This window comes from Canis lupus, chromosome 27, assembly GCF_048164855.1.
Source record: "Canis lupus baileyi chromosome 27, mCanLup2.hap1, whole genome shotgun sequence".
In the NCBI taxonomy this organism is placed as follows: Eukaryota; Metazoa; Chordata; class Mammalia; order Carnivora; family Canidae; genus Canis; species Canis lupus.
Window position 1 is genome coordinate 13,130,610 of NC_132864.1, and position 22,984 is coordinate 13,153,593.

The following is a 22,984-nucleotide window of genomic DNA, read 5'->3' on the forward strand; positions in this document are numbered from 1 at the left end:
AGTGTAGTCAACTCCTGCCAATTTTCACTGGTTTGTATTGGGTGGAGCCAATCCTCTGCTTTAACGTCTTTTCTGAAGCTGTTTTCCCTTACAAATGAGAACCAGACACCAGCTCCCCCGTTCTCCCCTTTATGGAGTTGACAAAGCCCTCGGACAACCCCACGCAGGGCGGCGGGGCCCCATCCCCTCCTTCGGGAAAGCCAGGCCCGGGAGTGGGACTCTGAGGCTACCCACCCTCTTCTGCCCTGACCAGCACAGTCTGTTCCACAGATGTTGGGACCCGCGGGGGACGGGGCGTGCTTTCGGAGAGCAGCGCGCAAAGGCTAGCCTGCCGCTCAGGGTGCACCCCCGGGAAGTGCGTGCCCGCACAGCTAGCTGTGCTCTCGGGAACCAGAGGCCTGATAGGTGCCCCCATGGAAGGCCGGGTGTAGCCATGCCGGTCAAGTCCGGACCAGCTAGGAGTCCGGGTCGGCAGCACCCAGCCTGGACTTGGGCCCTTCTTAACTGCAAGGACTCCATGGTCACTCCTCCCTTCCCAAAGCAGTGTGGTTTCTGAGCAGCCTGGGGGAGCAGGGACAAGAACCCCCGGGGGAGGGGGGCTCAGCTGTGAGTGGAGGCCAGGGCGGAAAGCCCCAAGCCACGATTCCCCACACGGGCATCCGGGCATCCGTCCCAAACCCCCCAGGAGACGGGCCAGGGCGCTTCCTGGCAGAACCAGCAGCAGCTCTAGCAAGCTCTTCCGTGGCTCCAACGGCTCTGACACCTGCAGAAACTAAGTGACCCCCCCACCCCGTGGGGCAGGTCCTGGCCCCAGAGAAAGGAACAGCCCGGGCGTGGCCCCTCACCGGAGGGCAGCAGTCCAAGTGAGTTTTATTGCCAATCTGACTCTTCCAACAAGGAAATACTAAAGGCAAAGCAAAAGAGCCGGCTCCCTGTGCTGCTCTCCAGACCTTGGCAGGGACCAGACTGCCTCACCTCGGGGGCAGAGTTCGCAGAGCCTATGCTGCTGGTCCCTCCCTCCCTCCCACAACCACTCCCTGGAGTTGGGGTGGGGGCTCAAGGAACACCCAGTCTCGCAAATCCTCCAAGTGGGGTCCAGGAGGCCAAGGGTGGGGCGAGGTTGCGGCTAGGCTGCCAGGTGGCCCCCTTCCTGTGGGGCACAAGATGCCCTCAGCCTGGAGGGTGGCAGGCAGACATCCTAGTTCCCTGGGAGGCCTTCAGGAGGGAGGAGAGGGTGGAGGCGGGGGTGGGGGGAGGGCGACCAGAACACGCAGAACGGGGGCCTCCAGGGCAGGAGCAGTGAGCAGGGGCACGAACACCGGGAAACAGGAGGATCAGCACAGATGTCAGCAGGAGTGGCGGCGGCACAGCACCAGTGCCCATGGGGTGGGGGTCTCGGCCACCACATCTGCCCTGCCTGGCAGCAGTGCTGGGCCTGCCTCTCTCCACACTTAAGGTCACACCCTCTGCTCCCATCACTCAGGCCTTAGAGGGAGGCCCAAGGAGAACGGGCAGTAGCCTTAGGCTGCTCTGGAGCAGTCGTCTTTGCCTGAGTCCATCCGAGGCCCGTCTCCGTGGAATTGGTGCCCCTGAGGAGGCTACAAATAGGTGACATCTTGCCTACGTCCCTGGCAGCCAGCATGGACCCGCTCTCCATTATTAACCTCAGACCTTGAGTTCAAAAGGCAGGGGAGGCCCTGCTCAAACACCCTCTCTGGTGGCCCTGCTTCCCAGGGTGAATACAATACAGACTCATGAAGGAAAGCTCTAACTCAGAATATGACAAATGTTCCATAGATTTCCTGAAGATCTGTGGCTCAGGCCTGCTAGGTCCTGGCTGCTCTGGGTGCCTGTTGCAGATAGGGATGGTTCTCCCAGAAGGGAGTCTATCTCTGATCCTTTGGGTTCAGCAAGGGCTGGAGCCGGGGACGCTGGGCCTGGCCATGGGGCAGGGGACCACTGCCCTTGGAGGCTTCTCAGCCAAGTTGGGGCAGCCACACGAGGCCCAGGCCTGCCCACTAGCCTCCCCACTGGACCCCTCGGGAGCCTAGTAGTTCACGAGTTGAGCTGGGTAGACGCCATCCTTCTTGTCGAGCTGCAAGAGTCAAAGGAAGGGGCTCAGTGGACATGGCCAGGCCCCAGACACCCTAGCCACCCTTGGTCCCCTGCATCTCTCCCTTGGGCAAGCCTCCCACCCCGCCCCATGCTGCTGGGGCAGCATTTCTGCTCCTGTCAGAGTTTTCTAACTTTCCCCAGGCCCTGTGCCCTGCAGACTAGGGAGCAGCGACAGAGACGTTACCCTCAGGGCCCCTCCCTGCCCCAGTGCTGACGCCTGGCACCTGGTGGTCCTGCCGGGGAGCCATACTGGGCTTCTGGGCCAGGGGTGGCTTCTTGGAGGCCCCGCTGCGGGTGGCAGCACTGGGTCGGCTTGGATCCTCCTCACTGGGTGTCCCCACGGCACCAGCCAGCACGTAGTGCTGCTTCCGAAGCTCTCCCAGCCGCACACGCTCTGCCTCCAGCGTCTTCTCCAGTTCCAGGACACGGACCTGCAGCCCCGCATGCCCACTCAGGGTAGCCTCACGGCCTGTCCTCCCCACCCGCCCGGAGCTCAGTCCCCGAAGAGGAACAGGCACGCACCTGGGTCTCCATCTCCTGCTTCTTTAGCTTGATGAGGGACAGGCCAGAGAAGTCCATGGTGTCTGCGGCCAGAGCAGGCAGGGGATGAGTGTCTGTGCCCACGCCCACCCCCACCCAGCTGTTACCAGGACCCACACTCACCTCTTTCTTCAATCTGCTCCTGGCCTGACTTGGTAGAGGCCACCACATTGGCAGCCATCTCGTTGACGGTGCGGGAGCACTCCTGGAGGCGGCTCAGGTGGGGGCTGCGCTTGTCCGCCTTCACCTGGGGGCACGTGGGGGCAGGTCAGGCTCACCACCCCCTCATCACGCGCACTTCCTGGCACAGCCCAGAGTCGAGGCCGAGGCTAGAGGCCACGACGCACAGAGCTTCACCTTGGAGGCGGCCACAAGCTGGGCTGTGCTGGCTGCGATCTCGTGGGAGCAGACGATGAGCTCTTCGTACTTGCCCATGTGGAGCACCACCCTGTCTGCTGACTCCCTGCAGACAGAGCCGGGCAGGGCCTGGGTCTCCGAGCCACCGCCACACTCCCTCCCCGAGACCCCGAGCACCACACACCCTGCTGCCCCCCCACCTGGGGGACATACACCAGCTGTGAGGCTCCCCAGCCAACAGCCTTGGAGGCAGAGATGAGGCCTTCAGTCCACCGAGAGTTCTTGGCATAAAACTCCTGCTGCGTGGCTGCCCCCTAGTGGCGACAGGAAGGCAGGGAAGGGTGGACCAGTCAGTGATGTCACGGGGCAATGGATCCCCACAGGGGATCACCTCGTCCACGAGGGGACATCCGTGGGCCATGTGGGAGATGCAGGTGTGACTCGGGCACATTGTGTGCATTCTGGGGAGGGGGGTCCTCATCACTTCACACTCTGGGAAGCCCATACCCAAAGGAGCCCGGAGGTCAGCTGAAGCCACTGGGGATGGGGGATCCTGGATCGTGGTCTGGGATGAGGAGGGCTCTGAGGTCACGCCCATTTCAGGAATCTGGCCCTTGCTGGCCCAGCCTCGCGGCCTGACGGGAAGGGCCCCGCTCACTCACCCTGCCGCTCTCCACAATTTCCTTCTGCAGGCTGGTGGATGTTGTCACCAAGAGCCGGATGGCCTGCCAAGACCAAGGCACAGGTCATTCTTGGGGCGGCTTTCCCAGGCACACCATCCATCCTGGGATCCCAGCCAGCCACTCACCTTCATCAGGTCTGTGCAGGAATTGAGGATCCTGAGGGGGAGAAGCAGCAGGTGCAGGTGAAGAGAGAGAAAAGATTCTACAGGGTGACCCCAGGGAGTGTGACCTCTGAACAACTACCAGGCCTGACACAGGTGCTCAGCAGGGTGGGCCCATGGGGCAGGGTGTGCTCTGATTGTTTCCAGTCCCCTCTGGAGAGCTGAGCAAGCAGGACAGAACACCCTGGATTCTGGGGGGACGGGGGTGGAGGGGCATGAGGCTCACCTTTCATTCACCTCCAGCTTTACCCCGGAGCTGGCATGGCGAGCCTGGTTCATCATGTCCTACACCCAGTGACAGAGCTGTGAGCAGGCTGGGAGGGGGGCAGTGTGGGAGGAAGGGGGATGCGGTGCTGGACCAGCCCCATACCCCCCAAACAACCACCCAGCTGGGGCGGGAGAGGAGGAAGAGGCTGGAGGGAGACAGGGCAGGGGGTGCAGGGGGCAGCTCTAGGCAGAAAAGCCAGCTGCAACCTGCAGAGGCCTCCTGCCCATGCACAGAAGGGGTGCAGAGGTGGCACAGCTTACATTTGGCCCAGCCCAGCCCCCAGTCGTCACCTCAATCCTCCTCACAGCATCTTCAATGGCCGCGGATGTGGCCGCCATCTCCTTGTCCACCATGGCCCCAAGCTCCTCCTGACGCACATCCAGGCTCTTGGGCTTCAGCTCCTGGGGAAGAGGGCATGTAGGAGTCAGACCGGTGGACTGCTGAAGGAGTCTGGGAGAGGCTAGAGCAGCAGCATGCTGGGGGGCGGTGCTCTGACCCTGCCCAGTGTCCTCCAGCTGCCAGCTCTGCACAAGAGCACCTGTTCAGCCCAAACTAAAAGGAGGTGCAGAGAAATTGGGGACCCAAGCCTCACCCCAGGATCATCACCCCTCCAGACCCCAGTCCATGCTCAGTGCCATGGCTGCACACCTCACCTGGCCCAGCTGAAGGATGCCTTGTAGGGGGTTCCCCACTAGGCTGGGCTGGGCCAGGGGCAGAGTCTGCTGCTCCTGTAGGAGACCCAGGAGCTCCAGAGCCCGGGCCCCACACTCCCGGCACGTGTCCATCAGGCCTGGGGAGAGAGCACTGTCAGGGGGCCAGGCACCTGGGAGCCCTGGAAGAAGGCCCCGCACTGGGTCTGACACAAGGACCCTGGGTCCCCTGTGGGCACCGTGTGTGAGTAAAGCCCGGCGTGCACTTACGGTCAGCATGGTCGGTGGGGGCCAGGTGGGAGGTGGCGCTGCCATTAATAATGGTGTCTGCAGCCAGGTAGGAGAACTGGGTCAGGGCTGCCACCAGCACAGAGGTATCTGTGTGGAAAGGAGAGACAAACCCTATGCCACTGCCACGAAGCAAGGCCCAGACTGGGGCCTACAGCAGGTTGCTTGTGTCCTCTGCCCAGCAAGCCTAATGGGCACCACAGCTCCAGTTTATGGAGAAGAGGCAGGCTCGGAGGGGCCACAGTCAAGTGGCTAGACCGCAGCCAAGTAGGGAACAAAGCTTTGTCTGAGTGACCCCAGGTTCACAGAGCGGGCAGGACTGGGCTCCCAGTGGGTGTGGATGGGGGCACGGCTCTGGGAAACTCCACAGTGGCAGGAGGCAGCCATGGCCAGCAGACTGGGCACCTCCGGCTGGGGCCTCTGCCCTGCCTGCCTGGGTCCCCCCTCCAGTCTCCCCACCGCCCCACTTACCTGACCTGGAGTTCAGGTACTGGGCATGGCCCTTCTCCAGGGCACTCACAGCGTCCAGGGCTGCCTGTGCCCTGCTCACCAGGTAGTCTGCAAGCACGGGGAGAAGTGGTGAGGGGTGGAGCCTGCCAGGGGCCCCAGAGCCCTAACGCCACCTCTCTTAGGGTGGGCTGTGCACCCATCCAGGCAACGAAGGAAAGGCAAGGCCCCAATGGCCTGAGTGCCCGCCCTGCAGCCTCACCTGGGGAGCTGGTGCAGCGCAGGTGCAGGGGGTCGTCGAGCTTGGCCACAGCGTCCTGCAGGATGCGCTCGGCCTCGGTGACAGTGCCCTGCAGCACTGCAAACTGCTCGTCCAGGAGCCTCTGCTGCAGCTCCTCCTCCTGACACTCCTGGTGGGAGAGGAGAGGCAGCTTAGAGACCCGCAGTGGCCGGCTGGGACCCTCACTGTGTGTGGGGGTGGGCTGAGGGGAGCCGCCACTTGACCCCAGAGCTTGGGCTGTTCCTCGGGAGCAGAGGAGACAGCTCAGCAATAAAAAGACACCCCAGTTAAAAAGTAGGCAAAGGATCTGAACAAACCTTTCTCCCCAAGATACACAAAAGACAACGAACACACAAAAGATACCCAACATCCTTAACCCTTAGGGAAATGCAAGGCAAAATCACAATAAGCTACCACCTCACACCCGCGAGAGTGGCTAAAAGGAAAACCACTGACAACACGTGCTGTCAAGGATATAGGGAGGTAGGAAACCGCATCCACTCCTGGCGGGAATGAAAACGGTCCTGGCGGCATCAACAGCCAAAAGGTAGAAAGAAGCCAAATGCTCCTTAACAATGAACAGATAAACAGAATTCGGCCTGTCCACGTGATGGAATATTACTGAGCCGTGGCACACGGAGGAACCTTGTAAACACTGCTCAGTGGGAGACGCCAGTCCTATCGTGCGGGCCCATCTATGAGCAATGTCTGGCATAGGTCAATCCAGAGAGAGCAGGTGAGAGCATGCCAGGGGCCGGGACTGTTGGCAGCAGGTGGGGATTAGCTGCTTAGCAGGTAGTTTCCTTTCCGAGTGGTAAAATGTTCCCGAAATACAGTGTGGACACGCTGGGACCCGCGCCCTCACCCGCTGAGTGGGCTCAGGGGACGCTGTTACCTTGTCTGCCAGCTGCCCCTGTAGCTCAGCCCTCTCCTGGGAGCTGCGCTGCTGCTCGCGGCTCAGCGCCTCCTCCTTCTCCTGCACCAGGCCCTGGGCCACCAGGAGGTCCGCCTCCCGCTGCTGCACAGCACTGCTCAGCGCAGCCTTCTCTGCACTCAGCGCATCTAGCCTCGAGCTCAGCTCCAACCCGCTCTGTGAACGCCAGGGACGTGAGTAGGGCTTCCGGAGACCTCACCCGCCCCTCGCCCCCACCCAAATGTACAATTCCTGAGAGCCATGTTGTCATCATTCTCCCCTTAGACTGAGAACTTGCTGATAGTCTGGGCCCATTTCCTGTGTCCCCCTTGTGCTGAGTCAGAGCTGCACCCCAGGACTGCTCTGATTCAACCTAGGGACATCTGGGCATGGCCATGTTCACAGGAAGGAGGACCCTAACTCCTGTCCTGCTGGCTCCTGGGAGGCCACCCCACCATGGCAGCCATACCTGCTCAGTGCGGGTCAGGGCCTCCTGTGTGCGCACCAGCTCTCCCGCCTTGGCCTCCAGCTCCTTCTTGAGCTTCTCTAGCAGGTCACTCTGCTCCTCCAGCTGGGACAGGACAGGGTGTCACGGCGGGGAGGGGCGGGGAGCAGTGGGGCAGGGTGAGGGTCAGGGGAAGGGACGCCACAGCTGTGGCCACACCTTCATCTCCGACTCCCGTTTCACTTGCTCCATCTGGAAGGCCAGCTGCTGCTTCACCCGTGCCACCTCCTCCTGGCTCTGCTGTGTCACTGTCAGCTGCTTGGCTGTGTCTGCGTTCTGCACAGGTAGGGTACAGACTCTTGCTCCACCACCGCCGCCGGGGCCTGCGGTCCTCCAGCCAACCGTGCTCAGCACTGGCTGCCACGGCTGTGCCCCCACCTACCTTCCTGAGCAGCTCGGCGTGTGTGCTGATGAGCTCACTGTGTTTCTCCTTGAGCTTCTGGTAGCGCGCCTCGGTGACACTGGCCTTCTCTGCAGGACAGGTGAGGCGGTGGACCCAGGCACCCACCCACTGGCCGCCCCACATCCCTGCACCCCTGCAATCTGTGTTGCTCACGCACTCTCGGCCTCCTCGCGCAGGCCCTGGTTCCGCTCGCCCTCCCGCTGGGCAGCCTGCAGCTGGGCCAGCTCATGCCGAAGCTGCTCATTGTCCACCAATGCCTTCTGTTTCTGCTTCCGCTGCTCCTCCAGCTCGGCCTCTAGCGTGTTCACCTGGCCCTTTAGCTGGGAGACGTAGCGCTGGGCCTGCTCAGCAGAGGGACAGCATCATGGAGGCCCCGCCCACCAGTGGGGGAGCAGGGGGTACCACACAGCCTGGCCCCACGTCTTCACCTCCAATCTGATCTTCTCCAGCTCTGCCCGGAGTGCCTCTACCTCTCTCTTCAGGGTCTCGATCTGCACATCCCTGGGGACAAATGGCCTTCAAGCTGGGTCCTGACAACAGAGCACCCACTGCAGGCAGCACCCGGGGCCCTCACCTATCATCCTTCAAGGAGCCATTGGGGGGTCCGAATGTCTGCTCGAAGAGGTCAGCCACCACCTGCCACACAAGCATGGTGACCCACTGCCATTACCCCCAGGCCAAGGGAGGGGGCACAGAGGGAGGCCCAGTTGCCCAACACCTAATGGGAAGAGGGGGGCCTCACCACTGGCTCCCCAGCCGGGGGCCCCGTGCTGATCTCAATGAGATTTTCCGGCTCCTCATCCTCGGGGGCCTCCTCGGGGATCACCACCACAGGCTTGATGTGCTCAGCTAGAGCCGAGGCTCGCAGGAAGTTGGGAGGTCCCTGGGGGGTGGGGGGTGCAATGTGTGGGAACTGCCTGTGGCGCCTGGAAGATGCCCTCCTCAGCCATCCTCAGAGTCCATGTGGGGACCCCCCAGGGTTCTCTGAATGCCCAGAGAGGGAACAAGGATGCAGCCCAGGGCCAGCCTCAGGAGGATGGCAGGTACCTCGGGCAGCCGGGGAATCTGGATGAGCCGCTTGAAGTACAGCATGTCAGAGGCTCTGCGGAAGAAGTTTCTGAGGCTGCGGGGGCAGAAGATGCGAGGTCACGGACGAGCCAGGCCCAGCCAGGCAGCCCCAGCTCACCAGGCCCCAGCGCCTCCTCTCTGCCCGGGCTGTACCTGTGGAACTGCTCGTGGAACCGGTCCCTGTGGCCTTGCAGGGTGTCTGCTGGGAGACCTGAGGGCAGTGACATGCGACAGGACTTCCTCTCTGCACCCTGCTCTGCAGCTTGCAAAGACTCAACATCCTTCCGTCCCCCTCCCACCCTGCTCCACCACGTTCTAGAAACCATCAGAGAGGAGAAGGCACCTACTGCCTGTCCAGGCCCACAAACCAACTGGGAGAGTGATGTGAGGCCTCTGTGGGGGTTCAGCCCTCAACTTTGAGTGAGAAGGGGAACAGGTGCATGCAAGTCAGCATCCTGACCACAGCAAACCGAAGCTGAGCTTGCCCGTGGGCGCACTGCAAAGCTGCGTCTGGACTCCAGCCTGGGCTGACAGCATTCAAACAGCTTACACACCCCAGGCCAGTGGTTCTCAGAGCAGGATGTGGTGACTGAGACCTCCTCAGGGGGTCCGCCAGGGCCAAACCCCTCATGAACACGAAGGAGGGGACATGGGCCATGTTGGACTCGTTGTGCCAGTCCGCAGGACGTGAGATGCCGTGGCAGCTGAACGCAGACACCCGCTGCCTCCCCAGAGGCCAGGCCTTTCAGAGAAGTGCCAACATGGAAAGCTCTGCCCCTCTTCTTGATAAATCTTTGTGTTGGAAAACAGTGATTTTCTGTAACAACTATGCTGTTACATTAATGGGTAATGAATTTATTTTTGCTACATTTAATTAATAAGTATTTAAGAAAGGTCTCTATTTTCATCTCTGCTGCAGTAAATGTCTATCAACGTAAGCTGCTTAAACACAGCCCTTTGTGCTCCGGCTGAACCTCGGGGGGGCCTGCGGCAGGGTGCTGGGGGCTGGGGGACTTACAGGCGTGCAGCTTGAACATGAGCTTGACTGTGTAGTGGTAGAGGTGGCTGCAGTCCTGGATGACCTGGATGAGGGGAGCCAGGCGGCACTGGCCCGAGGACATCTGGGACACAGCAATGGCCGTGTTGAGCTGCCGGAAAACTGCAAACAGAGGTGGAGGGAGGAGCGTGAGCACAGGGAGCCATGCAGCCTCAGTGACAGCCACCGTGAGAACAGCGGTGGCTTGCGGGCCCCACACCATCATCTCAGGGCATCGTCAGAACAACCCCAGGAGGTGATGGCCCAGGTACCTGCCTTGCCAGTCCCAGCCAGGCAGGATAACTCTGCCCCATGTCCTTAGACACCAACATGCTCTGAACGGCTAGGAGAGGAGAGCCCCCTGTGCTGTGGCTGCCCCAGACTGAGCCCCAGGGTCCCCACAAACGAGGGCGACGGCAAGTCCGGGCAATTAGAATACAGCTCTGTGAGGCCAGGGCTTCCTGACAGCCTCTACGCAGTGCGCCCAAGCCAAGGGGCTGGAGAGACAAGGAGCCTCGGATGGTCCTGTACCCATGGGCCTCAAGCTCCCCCTATGTGTCAGGGAAACAAGGAGGTTCAAGGCTGTGTAGCCAAGTGCCTCATCTTATAACTATGGGGAGAGAAGTCAACTACACGGCAGCCAGCTCAGGACTCAGTTCTGCAAACCCCAAGTGACCCCAAAACCTCACTTGCACCCGGGGTCAGTCTCCTCTGTCCCTGACAATCAAACCTTTCATCAGATCAGCCAACTAGGAGGGAAAGAGACAAACATGAGGCTGCCCCCACTGTGATCAGCCTCTTCTCCAGGGCAGAGAGAGAAATGACAATGGGCAGACCACATGCCAGCATGGCCCACACACACCACAGATGCCAGGACACTGTTCCAGATGTCGGGCCCCAGCCCCTGGGGTCCTGTGCTCACACGGCCCAGGGTGGGACCATTTGCAAACCTCCACAGTGACACAAGAATGCCCAAGAGGAAAGGGATGAGGAGGACGCAGCAGCTAAGGATGGTCCTTTACCTTTCTAAACCTTAACATGTCACATCAAGTGCATTTTCCTGTAAAAACTGAAACACACGTAAAATACCATTTTGGGTTTTATACAAGGCAAAACCATTTCTCCACTGAGGAATTTTCTCTACCTTCCCTCTTGGGGGAGGCATGGCTCATCTCTGCCAGTCATAGGCTGACAGCCTCACTCCCTGGTGGGACCTGGGCTCCTCTGGGCACAGCTCTAAGTCCAGATGCAGGAATGCCAGGAGGCTGCCCAGACCCACCTCTACGTCTAGATCTTCCATTAAAAAGGCATTTGCCACTCATTTTCCTCTAAAGAGCACTGAGTTACCCAACAAGATGTCCTGAAGTTGCCGCCCAGAACAATGCCCTCTGCAGCCCTAGGAAGGTAAACCCTCTGAGATTTCCTGTCCAGCAGCAGCCAGGTTCCTGGGCTGGGAAGTCCGACATGACTCACAGGCCTTTTATAGCAGGACACAGGCAAGATGACCAAAACGAACTCTCTCCGGGGTGGGCTCTGTAGATACTCAAGGCTGGGCAGGGGTAGCCGGGGTCAGGAACCTGACAGCACCATGCCCGGGACACACCCCTGGGGACTGCCACTCTGCAGGGGCAGTGAACAGGTCTCCCCATGTCCTGGGGGCACCTGGAGTCCCCTGTTACTCACTCCAGCCAGGAGCACAGTAAGTTGGTTAGGCTAACTTTGCATCTGGCAGTGAGCACCGAGAATCACTGGACTCTAGCAGGCCAGGCCTCCTCCTCCTCGGTTGGCTTACCTGATTCAGAAAGCCTCAGCTCACAGTCCATGTAATCAAACATCTCCACGGTGAGCTGGAAGCTATGGAGGGGAAGGTGGGGGGCTGAGTGGAGGGGCAGGGGACTCATCCCAGAGACCACCCGGATGGGAAGAGGGAGCAGAGTTTATCCACATGCCTCTGCAGAGGGCAGCCAAACATTCCCGATTCCAAACCCCTAGCCTCAGCCAGCCACGACGAGCACCCACCCACGTGGGACCCGGAGTGTGAAATGCTGCAGGAACCATCGGGGAAACTGAGCGAGAAAGGAAGTAGCACCAGGTGGCTGCACTGTCCGGAGGAACTCACATGTTGTTGACATCGGTCCCAGCAGTCTTCTCTAGCACCTCATCTGTCACCTCCAGGCCCGCAGGAAACTGGGGGTGCTACAGAGACAACACCCCGACTCAGGTGAGGCCCCTGCTGGCCCCAGCCCAGAACTGGTTCTGGCTTCTGAGGACAGGAGACAATGCCGGGGATGCCCTCAGTTGCCCTGGGCACTGGCTGAGGGGGGCTGTGGGTAACAGGAGAGCCCAGGGACCAGGGCCAGAGGCTGCCCAGCGCCAAGGGCAAGGTTGAGACCACCTCCAGCATCAGCGGGAAATGCCTCAAGGTACTCAGACTCTTAAGGTCCCCTCAGGTCAAGATCAGGACACAGGAGATCCCACCTGGAGGCTTTCCAGGACGTCTCAGAGATGAAAGCCCAAGGTCCCTCCCTCCAGCCCCACGTGTCCCGAGGAAACTACCTTGAGGTGGAAGGAGATTTTGGTCAGCAAGAGTTTGGTGTAAACATTCACCAGCTGTCCGTAGCGGTCATGCAAATGTCCCTGTGGAGACAAGAACCCAGGGTGAGGGTCTGCTACCCCAGGAACGTGCCCACAAATTCTACAGGACTAGGACACACCTTGGGGCAAGCAAGAAAGTGGAGGTGGGAAGGGGCAGCATGCCAGTGGGATGTCCTTCCTTCACCTGCCACACGGACAGAGAGGTTCATGTGCAAATTCTGCTCAGCCCGCCAGAGGTGGCCAATGCATCCGTCCTAAGGACCTCCGCCAACCCTACTCTTTGTTCACAGCTCTTTAACTTTTTTTTTTTTTTTAATTTAATCTTACTCCTAGTCCTTCTTGGCAAAGAAACTCTTGTTGAGAAGAGGCTCTTTGTCCGGGGCAGCAGGCCAACTCTGAGCTGGGACACTTCATTAAAATGCTGGTGGCAGCCAGGGAGGCACATTCTGCCCGGGGCATGTACATATCCTCCCAGAGGCCTCCCCTGTCACCTCCAAACACCGTGTCCCCTGTGGTCACACCAGCTGGGCACCATGGACACGGTTTTTTTTTTTTTTCACTTCAAGGGACATCCATGAAACAGGAGTCCATGCCCTGTCCTGCCTTCCCTCTGGTCAGTTCCCAACAGTCCTCCCAGAAGACAAATGAGGCCAGAAGCCCTCCTCGCAGCCCCCAAATTCCCTGAGGGTCTTGAAGAGGACCTAGAATACAAGCTCTTGGGATTCTCAAACTTCACTGTAGAGAAGAATCTTTTGCCTCTGAGGCTAATAATATACTATATGTTCATTGAGTTTAAATTAAAAAATCAATTACAAAAATCTTCTGGGGAGTTTTTTTGAACCCAGTTTCTAATCTGGAAATTCTAAAGCAGCCAGTCTTCAGGTCGGAGGCGCAGCAAGGAGTCTGTACCCCTCACACTGGCTGTACCTGCCAGTCAGACACCCAGACTTGGGTGTCGCCACAATTTCCCAACTCACAGCGATTGAAAGGCTGCTCCAGGTCTGGAGCTGGGGGGGCCCATTGGTTAATGAAATTTCCTATAGGAGGCCTTAAAAGCAAGGCCAACATCTCCAGATAACATCCTAACTTCTGCTCTGGGGGAAGTGAAATGGGTTAGGATTTGGTATCAAGCACATGTGACTCACATGCTAACGGAACTTCTGAAGTACCTTTACAAAACTCTAAGCTACAGTTTGCAAACCCTCAAGCCACTGTGGCAGGGAACCCTGGGGTGGGTCAAGAAGCCAGGATTCGGGAAGTAGAATGTGGTAGAGGGAAGAGACGCCCACCTGCAGGGAGCGCCCATTCGCTCGGCCCCACAGGGGGATGGAACGCCAAGCAGGACCGTGGCTGGACTTTCCAGACCCGGTGGACTGTGCAAGGCGCTAAGGCCACTGTGCTTGTTCCCCGCACCTACCCACAGGTCTCCGATCTCCCGAATGTTGCTCCGATGGCGCTGGCAGTCATGCAGGACCTGCAGCACGAGACAGGACAGGGGACAAGGATGAAGCAGCAGACCTGCATGGGCAGGGTCCCAACGGAGGCCCTCCCTGTGCTCGCCAGCGTGCTGAGCGTGGGGAGGGACGGGCAGCAGGCAGATGTGGGGACAACCTCTCATTTCTGAGGCATGCTGCTCTGCCTCCCTGGGGTGGCAGCCTGCTCGGGCAGCAGCAGACGGGGGCCCAGGAGACCTGCCCGCTCGGGACCGGCGGACAGCGGCTACTCACATTCGGGTGCCCGTCTCGGAGGACCTTGTGGAGAACGTGGCAGAACTTCCAGCTGAGGATGGAGCTACTGGGAAGTGGCAGACCAATGGCGTAGGACCAGAAGGTGAAGGCGCCCTTCTCGTGGTGAGTGCCCAGAATGATGCCTAGCAGGGTCAAGGCCAAGTGCGGGAAGCAGGCTCAAGTGGGAAGAAGGCTGGGGTACCCAGCGAGTACAGCTACGTGATGCAGGGGGAGGCTCATGGCGCCCAGCACCTTCTCCCAACATCCCTCTCCCTCCACATCTGCCACAGTTCACGGGAAGCTGTGGTTTTCAGCCAAAGTCAAGCAAACAAGCAAGGTGAAGCCTCGCAAATTTAACCAGGCTCAACAGCCTAAGGTGATGAATGGCGGTCCCCAGCTGGGATGCAGAACCTGAAAGGAAAGGGGCAAGGCAGGAGGCCAGCGGGCCCAAGGCCACAGGAGCCAGGAGCGAGCACCCGCCTCCTCAGGCCTCAGTCCCAGCGAGGGCAGATGCGGCCACCTGGAGCCCCCCTGCCCTCCTCACACTGCCCCCTCCTCCCCGCGGGACCCAGAGGGAGGATACGCCGGGCATGCTTCTCCTTCACGGGGGCCTCCTGGGTGTTGATGGCTTTGCTGATGCTAATGGCCTGGAAGGGAACAGAGGAGGCACAGTTCAGAGACCCACCAGGCCGACTTCCCCAGAAGGCACACAGGACAGATTCTTCCCGCCAGCAGGAGGCAGGTGTAAAGATGCAGAGGAAAAGGCTATTCTCTCAATCTAAGCGAACCAGAGCTCTGAAGACGCTTTCCTTTGCGGGATATGTGCAGCTCAAACGGAGCCAATGCTCAATGCCAAAAAGCCACTAGGAGTCTTCAGGCGGCTGCGAAGTAAGGACAGAGGCTGGCTGGTGGCTGGTGGTGGCTGCAGGAGACACGTCTAGGACACCTGCACATGGTTAGCTCACTCTAGAAGGTGAGGCGGGCCCTGGGCCCCAGGGTAGCAGCCAGTGGCAACAACATGGCATCTTCTATCCTGTCCCTCCTGAGCCCTCAGGACATCCCATGAAGATACGTGTCACCCCCTACACATACACATTACTATAGGGCAAGGCCACACAGCCACTCCACTGAGAACCAGGACAAACCCAGGTCCTGTGGCCCATCTGTCACACAGGCCACCTCCCTCCTGGGAGGGGATGAGTCCTGACTCAGCGTCCACCCTCACTGAAGCAGATGGTGACCGTGGCCCTACTAGAGCCATGGGAAGTGGGGGGATCCACCTAGCATACCTACTGCTGCCACCTGGGCCCTGAGCAAGCAGCCAATGCATTCTGGGCAGAGGTCCTCTCCCATCTCTACCTGTTGGGGTCCTGTCTCCTCCCCCTAGCTCAGTGCCTGCACAGCCCAAGGCTTCTCAAATGGAGCTACTCCCTCACCAAAGGTCCCTGGCACTTACTGTTGCTACTGGCTCTACTCACCCAGTAACTATAGTCGACCCCGGGTTTACTTGTGGAGAGGTTTTACTTCAGCACTGAGCTGAGGACATCCGTGTTTGTGGATGGAGAAGACCTGCCATGCCACTGCAGGGAAGGATGGTCCTTTACTGGGGCCCACACTGGCTGGCCCCCCCAGGCCAGGCTAGAGCCTGCAATGGGCTGAGCATGGGGTGGGGGTGCCATATGTGCTTACCCTGCAGCCCAGGACCTGAGCCTGCAGGTCAATGCCTTGTCAACAGGACACACTGGTATGGTGGTCTGACTCGGGCAGGAGTGGGAAGGGGACAGGGCAAAGGGAGCCCCAAGGGGCAGCCATGATGCTTGCTTTCTTCTTAGCTTGGAGGCCACTGCGCTAGCCATCTCTGGCTTCTATACAATGTAACTGCCCAGCCTCATGAACACGTCTACTATGAATGGACTTTTGGGCTACTTGGCAAGACTGGGAGACTTCCTCTGTCAGTAAGAAAGCAACCCCATGGGAGCAAAGGGAGTCCTCTCTGATCAGAGATGCAGCTTCTGAACCCAGCCGAGCCCCCTGCCCCCGCAGAGTCCAGGGTGGCCCCATCTGCCAGGATGTAGGAGTGCTGGGGCTGCTGCATACCCCACAGTGGGCTGCTCAGGGGGCCATTCTCCTGGCATCCCATCCCAGGGTCCTGGGAGAAATCCAGAGAGGCTCTGGCTTCTCTTACTCTCAAAGCCTCAGGGAGCCAGACCCGGGAGGTTCCCTTGGCCATCTGTTTGCCGACCCTCTGCCAGCGCAGCCTCCCTAAGGCTCCAGTGCCAGCCTTTGTTCAAGAAGCATCACTGAGCAGCCACTGGGAGAGCAGCCGAGCCCAGGACTCACTTCTCTCTGCCCCCTGTGACAACCACACCCCACCCAGACCAAACTCCATCCACAACAGTGGTGGTGACAATGATGATCGCCAATTGCCACTTCCTCGGTGGTTACCACGTGCCAGGCACAGGCCACATGCTTCCAGCAACAGCCCTAGGAAATGGCTACTAGCCCACTTTCCTGATGAGAAAAATTGAGGTATAGAGAGGTTAGGTGTCCTGTCTGTGCAGCTCCTAAGGGCCAAACCAGGTCTAGCTGACTGTTGTGTCCTTAGTGAGTTTGCTATACAGCACCCCAGGCACCTCTCTCCCATACAGGCACAGAGCTGGGAGGGCCAGGCAGAGGTGGCAGTGCACAGGATAAGGAGGTGGGGGCCATGCCTCCCCCAGCAGCAAGCAGCTGCCAGCTCATAAGCCAGGAGTGTCCGGTCTCCGGGGTGTGTAACTCCATCCCCCAGCTGCTCTGACACCTGAGCTGGCTCTTCTGATGACTGTCATCTGGTCCAGCCTGATCGGGAAGATTCCGGGCAAGAGCAGAGCCCAAGCTGCACAGCTACACATGCAGAAGAGGCGCAGGAGGCAGCTGTGGATGCAGAGATGGGGCCCGAAGTCCGAGTGGGCCTTCTCTCCTGCCCAAGTCCTGGGGCAGACTCCAGGAAGGGGCTTCCATAGTAACTGGCCTCCCTCCTGGAGTCTACAGCTGGAGAGCAGAAGCAGAGACACTTCCTAAAGGAATGGGCTGACCAGGGCCCAGCAAGGGAGGGGAGTGGCTGAGAAGGCGCCTTTTCCTGAACAGAGAGGGGTAGGGAGGAGGCCCCATACAGCCAGGGCAGCAGGAGCCAGGAGTGCATTGCTGAGCTGAAGGTGGGGTGCCTGAGTGGGGCAGTGCCCTCTCCCAGCCTTCCCTACAGGCCACTAAGACAGCCTTTACTTCATCCTGGGTCCAAATGTAGACTGAGCACCCGCTCACTGCTGGGAACTGGACCCCTCACCACCACCCCTTATGGGTCTCTGCTCACCAGTCCCCTTCCTGCTGCCACCCTATTTCAGTCTCCCCTGATTAACACCTCTCCGTGTACTCAGCTACTTGGTGCCCCCTGACCATGATGTTTTCCTTGTCTGTTATCCATCCTATCCTGAGTGTCAACACCAAGAGGAAAGTGGTTCTGCCTCTCTGGCTGCTGCTGTACCCCCAGCCCCTAAATGGTTCCTGGTACATGGAAGACTTCCAAAAGCAGTGTGGGGGCTCCGGGCCCCGGAAGATGTGGGGACTTAGGCACACGGCAGAGTCTGGGCACTAGGCTCCTCCTCTCCCTCCCTCCCCACTCCACCCTCCCAGTGCTGTCTGCTCCCTGTGGCTGGCTGTAGAAACAGGGTCCCTCCCGGGGAGGGAACACGGCCCCGTTGTGTGCAGGGCAGCAGATGTGTGGGTCAGGAAGCCTCACAAGGAGGCACAGTGCTCACACAGAGGGAGTCTGTGCACACTTCACAGGGCCTTGCTTCTCCTACCAGGCACAGCAGCCAAGCCTCGTCCCATGAGGGGATGTCAGGCCCCAGGGACGCCCTAGCCTGTCCTAAGTGGGCTGCAGGGGTGGGGAGAGCTTCAGGGCTCTTCTTCTTACTGCTAGAATCTATGCTGAGCAACAGTGACATAGCTCAGCACCTAGTGTTTACAGTCTCAAGACGCTCCGATGGTCAGCAATACTTATTCTGTCCACACAGCAGGTTACCCTCACAACAGGCCAACAGGTGGCTGGGGGAAAACTGAAGGAGGAGGGGGAGTCGCAGGGGAGCCCAGCACCAGCATGTGGGTGCTCTACAGCCTGCCAGACTGCAAAAAGGTTTCTTTCTGCCCTGGGACAGCCACCTAGGCCAGAACTATCCCAGCAGCTCTGACAACAGCAAATGTAATCCCTCATGGCTGGCAAGATCAATTGCCATGGAGAGAAACACCTTTAAGTCGAATGGATTGATTAGGGGCCTCGGTGTCTGGCTGGAAAACTCAGAGCAGGAGAGAAGGCCTGGGTGGGAGGAAGCAGAGGAGGCAACCAGTTTGGGACTTGTCTGCTTATTGGACTCCTGGGGAAGAGGGGGAAGTGATTCCTATTGACCTTCCAGTGGTCGGGATGGGGGGCTAGGAAGCAGCTCTCCCCACTGAAGGGAAGCAGGACAAGAATGATAATGGTGCATTCCAGGGCAGCTGTGAGACCCCAGGAATGCCCAGGGGTCTCCGGTGGGAGCTGAAAGGTCTGCAGAGACAGGTTTCTTAGACCAGCAAGCATGAGACAGTAAATGGTTTCATGGGCATTCAGGCCACTGCTGCCCCTTCTGTGGTGGAAAAAGCCAACAAGTCCACACCCCAGGCCTTGGGCAGCCACCCTGCCTGCCTCCAAGAGTCTGCAGTTTGTTCCACCTGGTGCCTGGATGGTGAGCAACCTGACCTTCTGAAGGGCAGAGGTGCCGTACTATGCTGGGGGTGGCCAGAGGCCAAGGGATGGGAAGGCTTCAGCAGACTCTGGAGACACCATCAGAATCACCAGCACCGGGAAACTTGTAAAAGTGACATTTCATGCCACAATAGAGCCAACTAGGCTCAATAATCTTATAGTAGAAAGATTTTTATCACGTTCAGCATGTGCGCTGAGCACTTCACTAGTATTAGCTCATTTAATCTCCAAAGTCACCCTAGGAGGAAGTAGATGAGGAAACCAAGCTCATGGAAGGTAATCACTTGCTCAAGGTCCTAATGATGAAATGTTGACCAAGTGCTTGTGCCCTGCCAGGCACTGTTCTAAGTGTTTTGCATATTGACCTGAGCTTTGCACAGCACCCTCCCCGGCCTACAAGGACAGGGAGGCTGCTGGATGGGGCCGGAGCCCAGGCTGCCTGGCTCTGGACGCTGTCCTCTCAGCCACCACGGGGTCCCGGAGGTGGGAGGCTGGGCCAAGGGAGCAGTGAGTCAACAGACAGCCTTCTCTGTCCCGCCACAGGAACCCAGCGTCCCCAGGACCACTACCGCTCAGGGAGCAACTGGCCCGATTCCAAGTCAGGAAGCACATTCTGGATCAGGGATTTGTTCAAAACCTCGGGTAATTACAGCATCGGGATGGCACGGAGAAGCTCATGGGCCTCCAGGGTTCCCCATTCCTATGAGCAAGGGCATCTGACGCAGGGCTCTGACCTTCATCTCCACTTACTCTGGCGCCTCCCCAGGGCAGCTTTTGTCCTGCAGCCAGGACAAGTGAAGCCAGAGGAGACCGTCCAAGGACCAGGCTGGAAAAAGACACCAATGGCACCCATCCCCAGAGGAGCAACTGGCAGGGACACACCCCAGGAAGCATTCCAGCAGGTGCTGATTCAGGAAAGAGGAGCCCTGTGAGGCAGCCAGGGCAGGGCAGGAGCCACAGCAGGTGGTACAGAGAGGCTAGGTGCCCGGTGCAGACTCCAGACAGAAGCTGGGCCTCAGAGCACAGACATGGTCAGCGAAGCCTGATGATCAAGCCTAGAAGTTCTAATCAGCATCTGCTCACAGCAACTCAGCCCCCGCGCCATCAGCTGTGGGCCTTCGCAAAGGAGCCCTAGGAAGAGCCATAGTCAGGGAGGGCAGTGGGGGAGGAGACAGTCACTGAGGATACAGCAAGACTGTGAGCATCTGGGATCCCTGGGTGGCGCAGCGGTTTGGCGCCTGCCTTTGGCCCAGGGCGCGATCCTGGAGACCAGGGATCGAATCCCACATCGGGCTCCCGGTGCATGGAGCCTGCTTCTCCCTCTGCCTGTATCTCTGCCTCTCCCCCTCTCTCTGTGTGACTATCATAAATAAATAAAAAATTAAAAAAAAAAAAAGATAAGACTGTGAGCATCTCACAGAGCCATTGGTTTTTGGCCCAATGCTCATCAGTACCAATTACACTGTTCTGGAAACCCACAACCCTTGGCAAGGAGCTAAGTGGCTGTAGAGGATGCAACCCTGGCTGTCTTCATTTTGAGGACTCCTCTGCCAGGAGCCCCTGCATCTGGAGATAAAGACAGGTCTTCTCAGCCATCCCACTGGGGATGCTACAGCACCTCGGCCTTCAGGATCTGTCACAGATCATCCCAAATCACCGGGGAGCCTTTGCTTCAGAAACTTCCCCCTTTCCTGATGGAGGCTTCCCTATCTGGAAAGCAGGAATGAAAAAGCCCTGGGTCCTCTAGAATGCAAACATGTATGAAGCATGTCCAAAACACCTCTCTTGGTTCTTTTTTTTTTTTTTTAAATATTTATTTATTTATTTATTTATTTATTTATTTATTTATTTATTTATGATAGACATAGAGAGAGAGAGAGAGAGAGGCAGAGACACAGGAGGAGGGAGAAGCAGGCTCCATGCCAGGAGCCCGACGCGGGACTCGATCCCGGGACTCCAGGACCGCACCCTGGGCCAAAGGCGGGCACCAAACCACTAAGCCACCCAGGGATCCCACCTCTCTTGGTTCTAACCACACATTCCTCCCTTTACTTCCTTAGAGGAGAAGTCAGGTCCCACCTCTAGGCCTGGCACATCCCCCATCACCCAGCTCTGGACCCAAATGCTCCTTCCTGGAGTGTCTTCTCCAACCACCCTCTTCAGAAAGCATCTTCTGTTTACTTCCCCCAGTATGTTTATGATCTGAAACCATCTTGTTTACCACTTCTTCTCGGCTTCTACCTCTGACCCCCAAACAGATGTCCATGGTACAAGGGACCCTGTGAGTCTTTTGCTCTTCCTGCTATATCTCCAGTCCCCAGACCTGTGCCTGGTGGTCAATAAATCTTTATTGGATGCATGGGAGTGAACACTTGAATGAACAAAAGCTCTTTCACATATGCGTTCTGGTTAGATTCAAGGCAGTGAGTGAGTGTCTTTTTCTAGCTAATAATTTAACTACTGGTTAAATAGTAAAAGCAACTATAAAACATTTACTATCCTGAAAAATCAATCCCAAAATGAATCAGACTTAAGCTTCCTCCTTGTGCTGTTATTACAACACTTAACAGAGGCACTTAACAGAGACCAAAACGTCCTTCAAAGAGCCAAGGCACAGGGACTGGCACAGAGGCGGGTTACTCTGCTTTAGTGTTTCCAAAGAGATGTTTGAAGGACAGAGAGACCTCATTCAAAAGCGTTTGCCATCTCAAAAGCCGCTGCTGAAAGCAAACACAGGATTTCTGTAGCTAAGAAGGCACTGGGATATGGTCACATGCAAAGTGGGGAGGCACCCAGCAGTTTGGTAATTCAGCAGATGGGAAGCCAGGGGAGCAACACTGGTCCTACCCTGATTCCTTCAAATGCCATCTCTCTCCATTCATACGCCCCAGTCCCCACTCAGTCTGGGTCCCATGATCATCCTGTTTATGAAACTGGAGGGCCTTGTCGATGACGCCTACCCCTCCAGAGGACAGGTGGAAGCCAGAGAAGGATCCTCCCTCTCACCAGTGGCAGCCTGACCCAATGCCACTTCTTCCCAGGGCTCTGCAGGTGACACAAAGGGAGGATGACACAGCCCCTAGGCCCACCTCCACAGGCTGCTTCTGAATGGATGGGGAGCCAGCCCGGGTGGTTTCGTTCCTCGTGGTCCTGGTGACATCACTCCACAGACCTGTCTGACCCACAAGCCAGGGGGCTGAGTCACCCCCTGGCAGGCAAGCCTATTGCAGTTTGGTGACTGTGTTTAATTCAACAAGAGAAAAAAAAAAAAAAAAGAAACAATCCTGCCTGGATTAAACTTTTCTCCATTGCCTCAGTCTTCTGCAGTGGGTGCTGGTGGTCGCTTAGGCCTCACCAGGTAGCAATGTCAAAGAAGGGAGACCCACTGGTCCCATGGCATCTATTCATTCAGCATACACAATGAGTGCGTCCCCCAAATCATGTGCTCCTAGGTGCTAGGACATAAGAGAAGCCAAGGAGATCCTGCCTGAGGCTCCTGGGGTTCAGTAGGTAGGACTTAGGGGCTCAGAGGGGGAAGCAACACAATCCCTTCTCCTATGGATCTAAACACAATGCATAAGCTTAGCTGCCCACTTCTGCTGGCTGAACTGCCATGTACAGGGAGACAGGGAAATGGTGTGAATGTCATGAGAACTAGGGAAGCAGAGCAAGGCTTGGGCAGGGGGTAAGTGGTTGATGGTTTCACAAATGAGGTGATACCTGAGTCCACCTTGAAATTAAGTGAAGGGGAAGGGCATCGCCAACAGCGCAGCCCGGCTGGCAAAGGCATCTCTACCCTTTGGGCCAAGTGTCTCAGGTTAGCAGACTGGGTTTCCCTGAGCCTCAGCCAAACAGGCCTAGACTCCAGAGTTTCCACTGAGAGCTGTGGGAATGAGCAAATAAGCGCCCAGTTGGGTTTCATTCACATACGGGCCCAGCCTGGGGCTGGCTGGGATGCTGGGCTGAGGGCAAGGAAGTAAGATGCTGGCTGGCTTCCCCAACGTCCCTGAGGCTTCCCTGGAAGCAGAGGCCTGCAGTCCTGGAGGAGGAGGAATGCTTCTAGAGCATGAGCACCTGCAGGCTCCTTCTCCCAGGAAGGTGCTGTTCCTTACCTTCCTGCCTCCCCCCACCCCTGCTGCAGATCTGCTTGCTCTTCCAAACAGCCTTGGCT

At 58.2% G+C, this 22,984-nt stretch overlaps 1 protein-coding gene and 1 long non-coding RNA gene across 3 annotated transcripts in view; one reads left to right on the plus strand and one right to left on the minus strand.

Moving 5' to 3' along the window:
- Nucleotides 1–834: 834 nt before the first annotated feature.
- HIP1R (huntingtin interacting protein 1 related) overlaps nt 835–22,984 on the minus strand; it is a 28,315-nt gene continuing 6,165 nt past the window's right edge. The window contains exons 2-32 of one of the 2 annotated variants that reach the window (XM_072802277.1): nt 14,620–14,683; nt 14,037–14,179; nt 13,727–13,783; nt 12,271–12,351; nt 11,834–11,910; nt 11,507–11,568; nt 9,697–9,837; nt 8,832–8,889; nt 8,658–8,733; nt 8,353–8,493; nt 8,185–8,246; nt 8,039–8,111; nt 7,768–7,951; nt 7,590–7,678; nt 7,367–7,483; nt 7,172–7,273; nt 6,685–6,879; nt 5,772–5,919; nt 5,534–5,620; nt 5,045–5,152; nt 4,778–4,914; nt 4,415–4,525; nt 4,083–4,141; nt 3,821–3,851; nt 3,675–3,737; nt 3,226–3,326; nt 3,013–3,118; nt 2,779–2,902; nt 2,638–2,699; nt 2,340–2,546; nt 835–2,095 (exon numbers count right to left, since the gene is read on the minus strand). In XM_072802277.1, the coding sequence (XP_072658378.1) occupies nt 2,048–2,095; nt 2,340–2,546; nt 2,638–2,699; nt 2,779–2,902; nt 3,013–3,118; nt 3,226–3,326; nt 3,675–3,737; nt 3,821–3,851; nt 4,083–4,141; nt 4,415–4,525; nt 4,778–4,914; nt 5,045–5,152; nt 5,534–5,620; nt 5,772–5,919; nt 6,685–6,879; nt 7,172–7,273; nt 7,367–7,483; nt 7,590–7,678; nt 7,768–7,951; nt 8,039–8,111; nt 8,185–8,246; nt 8,353–8,493; nt 8,658–8,733; nt 8,832–8,889; nt 9,697–9,837; nt 11,507–11,568; nt 11,834–11,910; nt 12,271–12,351; nt 13,727–13,783; nt 14,037–14,179; nt 14,620–14,683 (3,114 nt within the window). In that variant the 3' untranslated portion in view covers nt 835–2,047. Of the gene's footprint in view, nt 2,096–2,339; nt 2,547–2,637; nt 2,700–2,778; nt 2,903–3,012; nt 3,119–3,225; nt 3,327–3,674; nt 3,738–3,820; nt 3,852–4,082; nt 4,142–4,414; nt 4,526–4,777; nt 4,915–5,044; nt 5,153–5,533; nt 5,621–5,771; nt 5,920–6,684; nt 6,880–7,171; nt 7,274–7,366; nt 7,484–7,589; nt 7,679–7,767; nt 7,952–8,038; nt 8,112–8,184; nt 8,247–8,352; nt 8,494–8,657; nt 8,734–8,831; nt 8,890–9,696; nt 9,838–11,506; nt 11,569–11,833; nt 11,911–12,270; nt 12,352–13,726; nt 13,784–14,036; nt 14,180–14,619; nt 14,684–22,984 lie in introns of those variants that run through there. The other variant, XM_072802278.1, reaches the window with a different exon arrangement.
- On the plus strand, nt 13,736–20,588 carry LOC140619222 (uncharacterized). Its single transcript, XR_012019152.1, has 3 exons — nt 13,736–15,009; nt 19,357–19,455; nt 19,580–20,588. It is a non-coding gene; the product is annotated as an uncharacterized lncRNA (long non-coding RNA).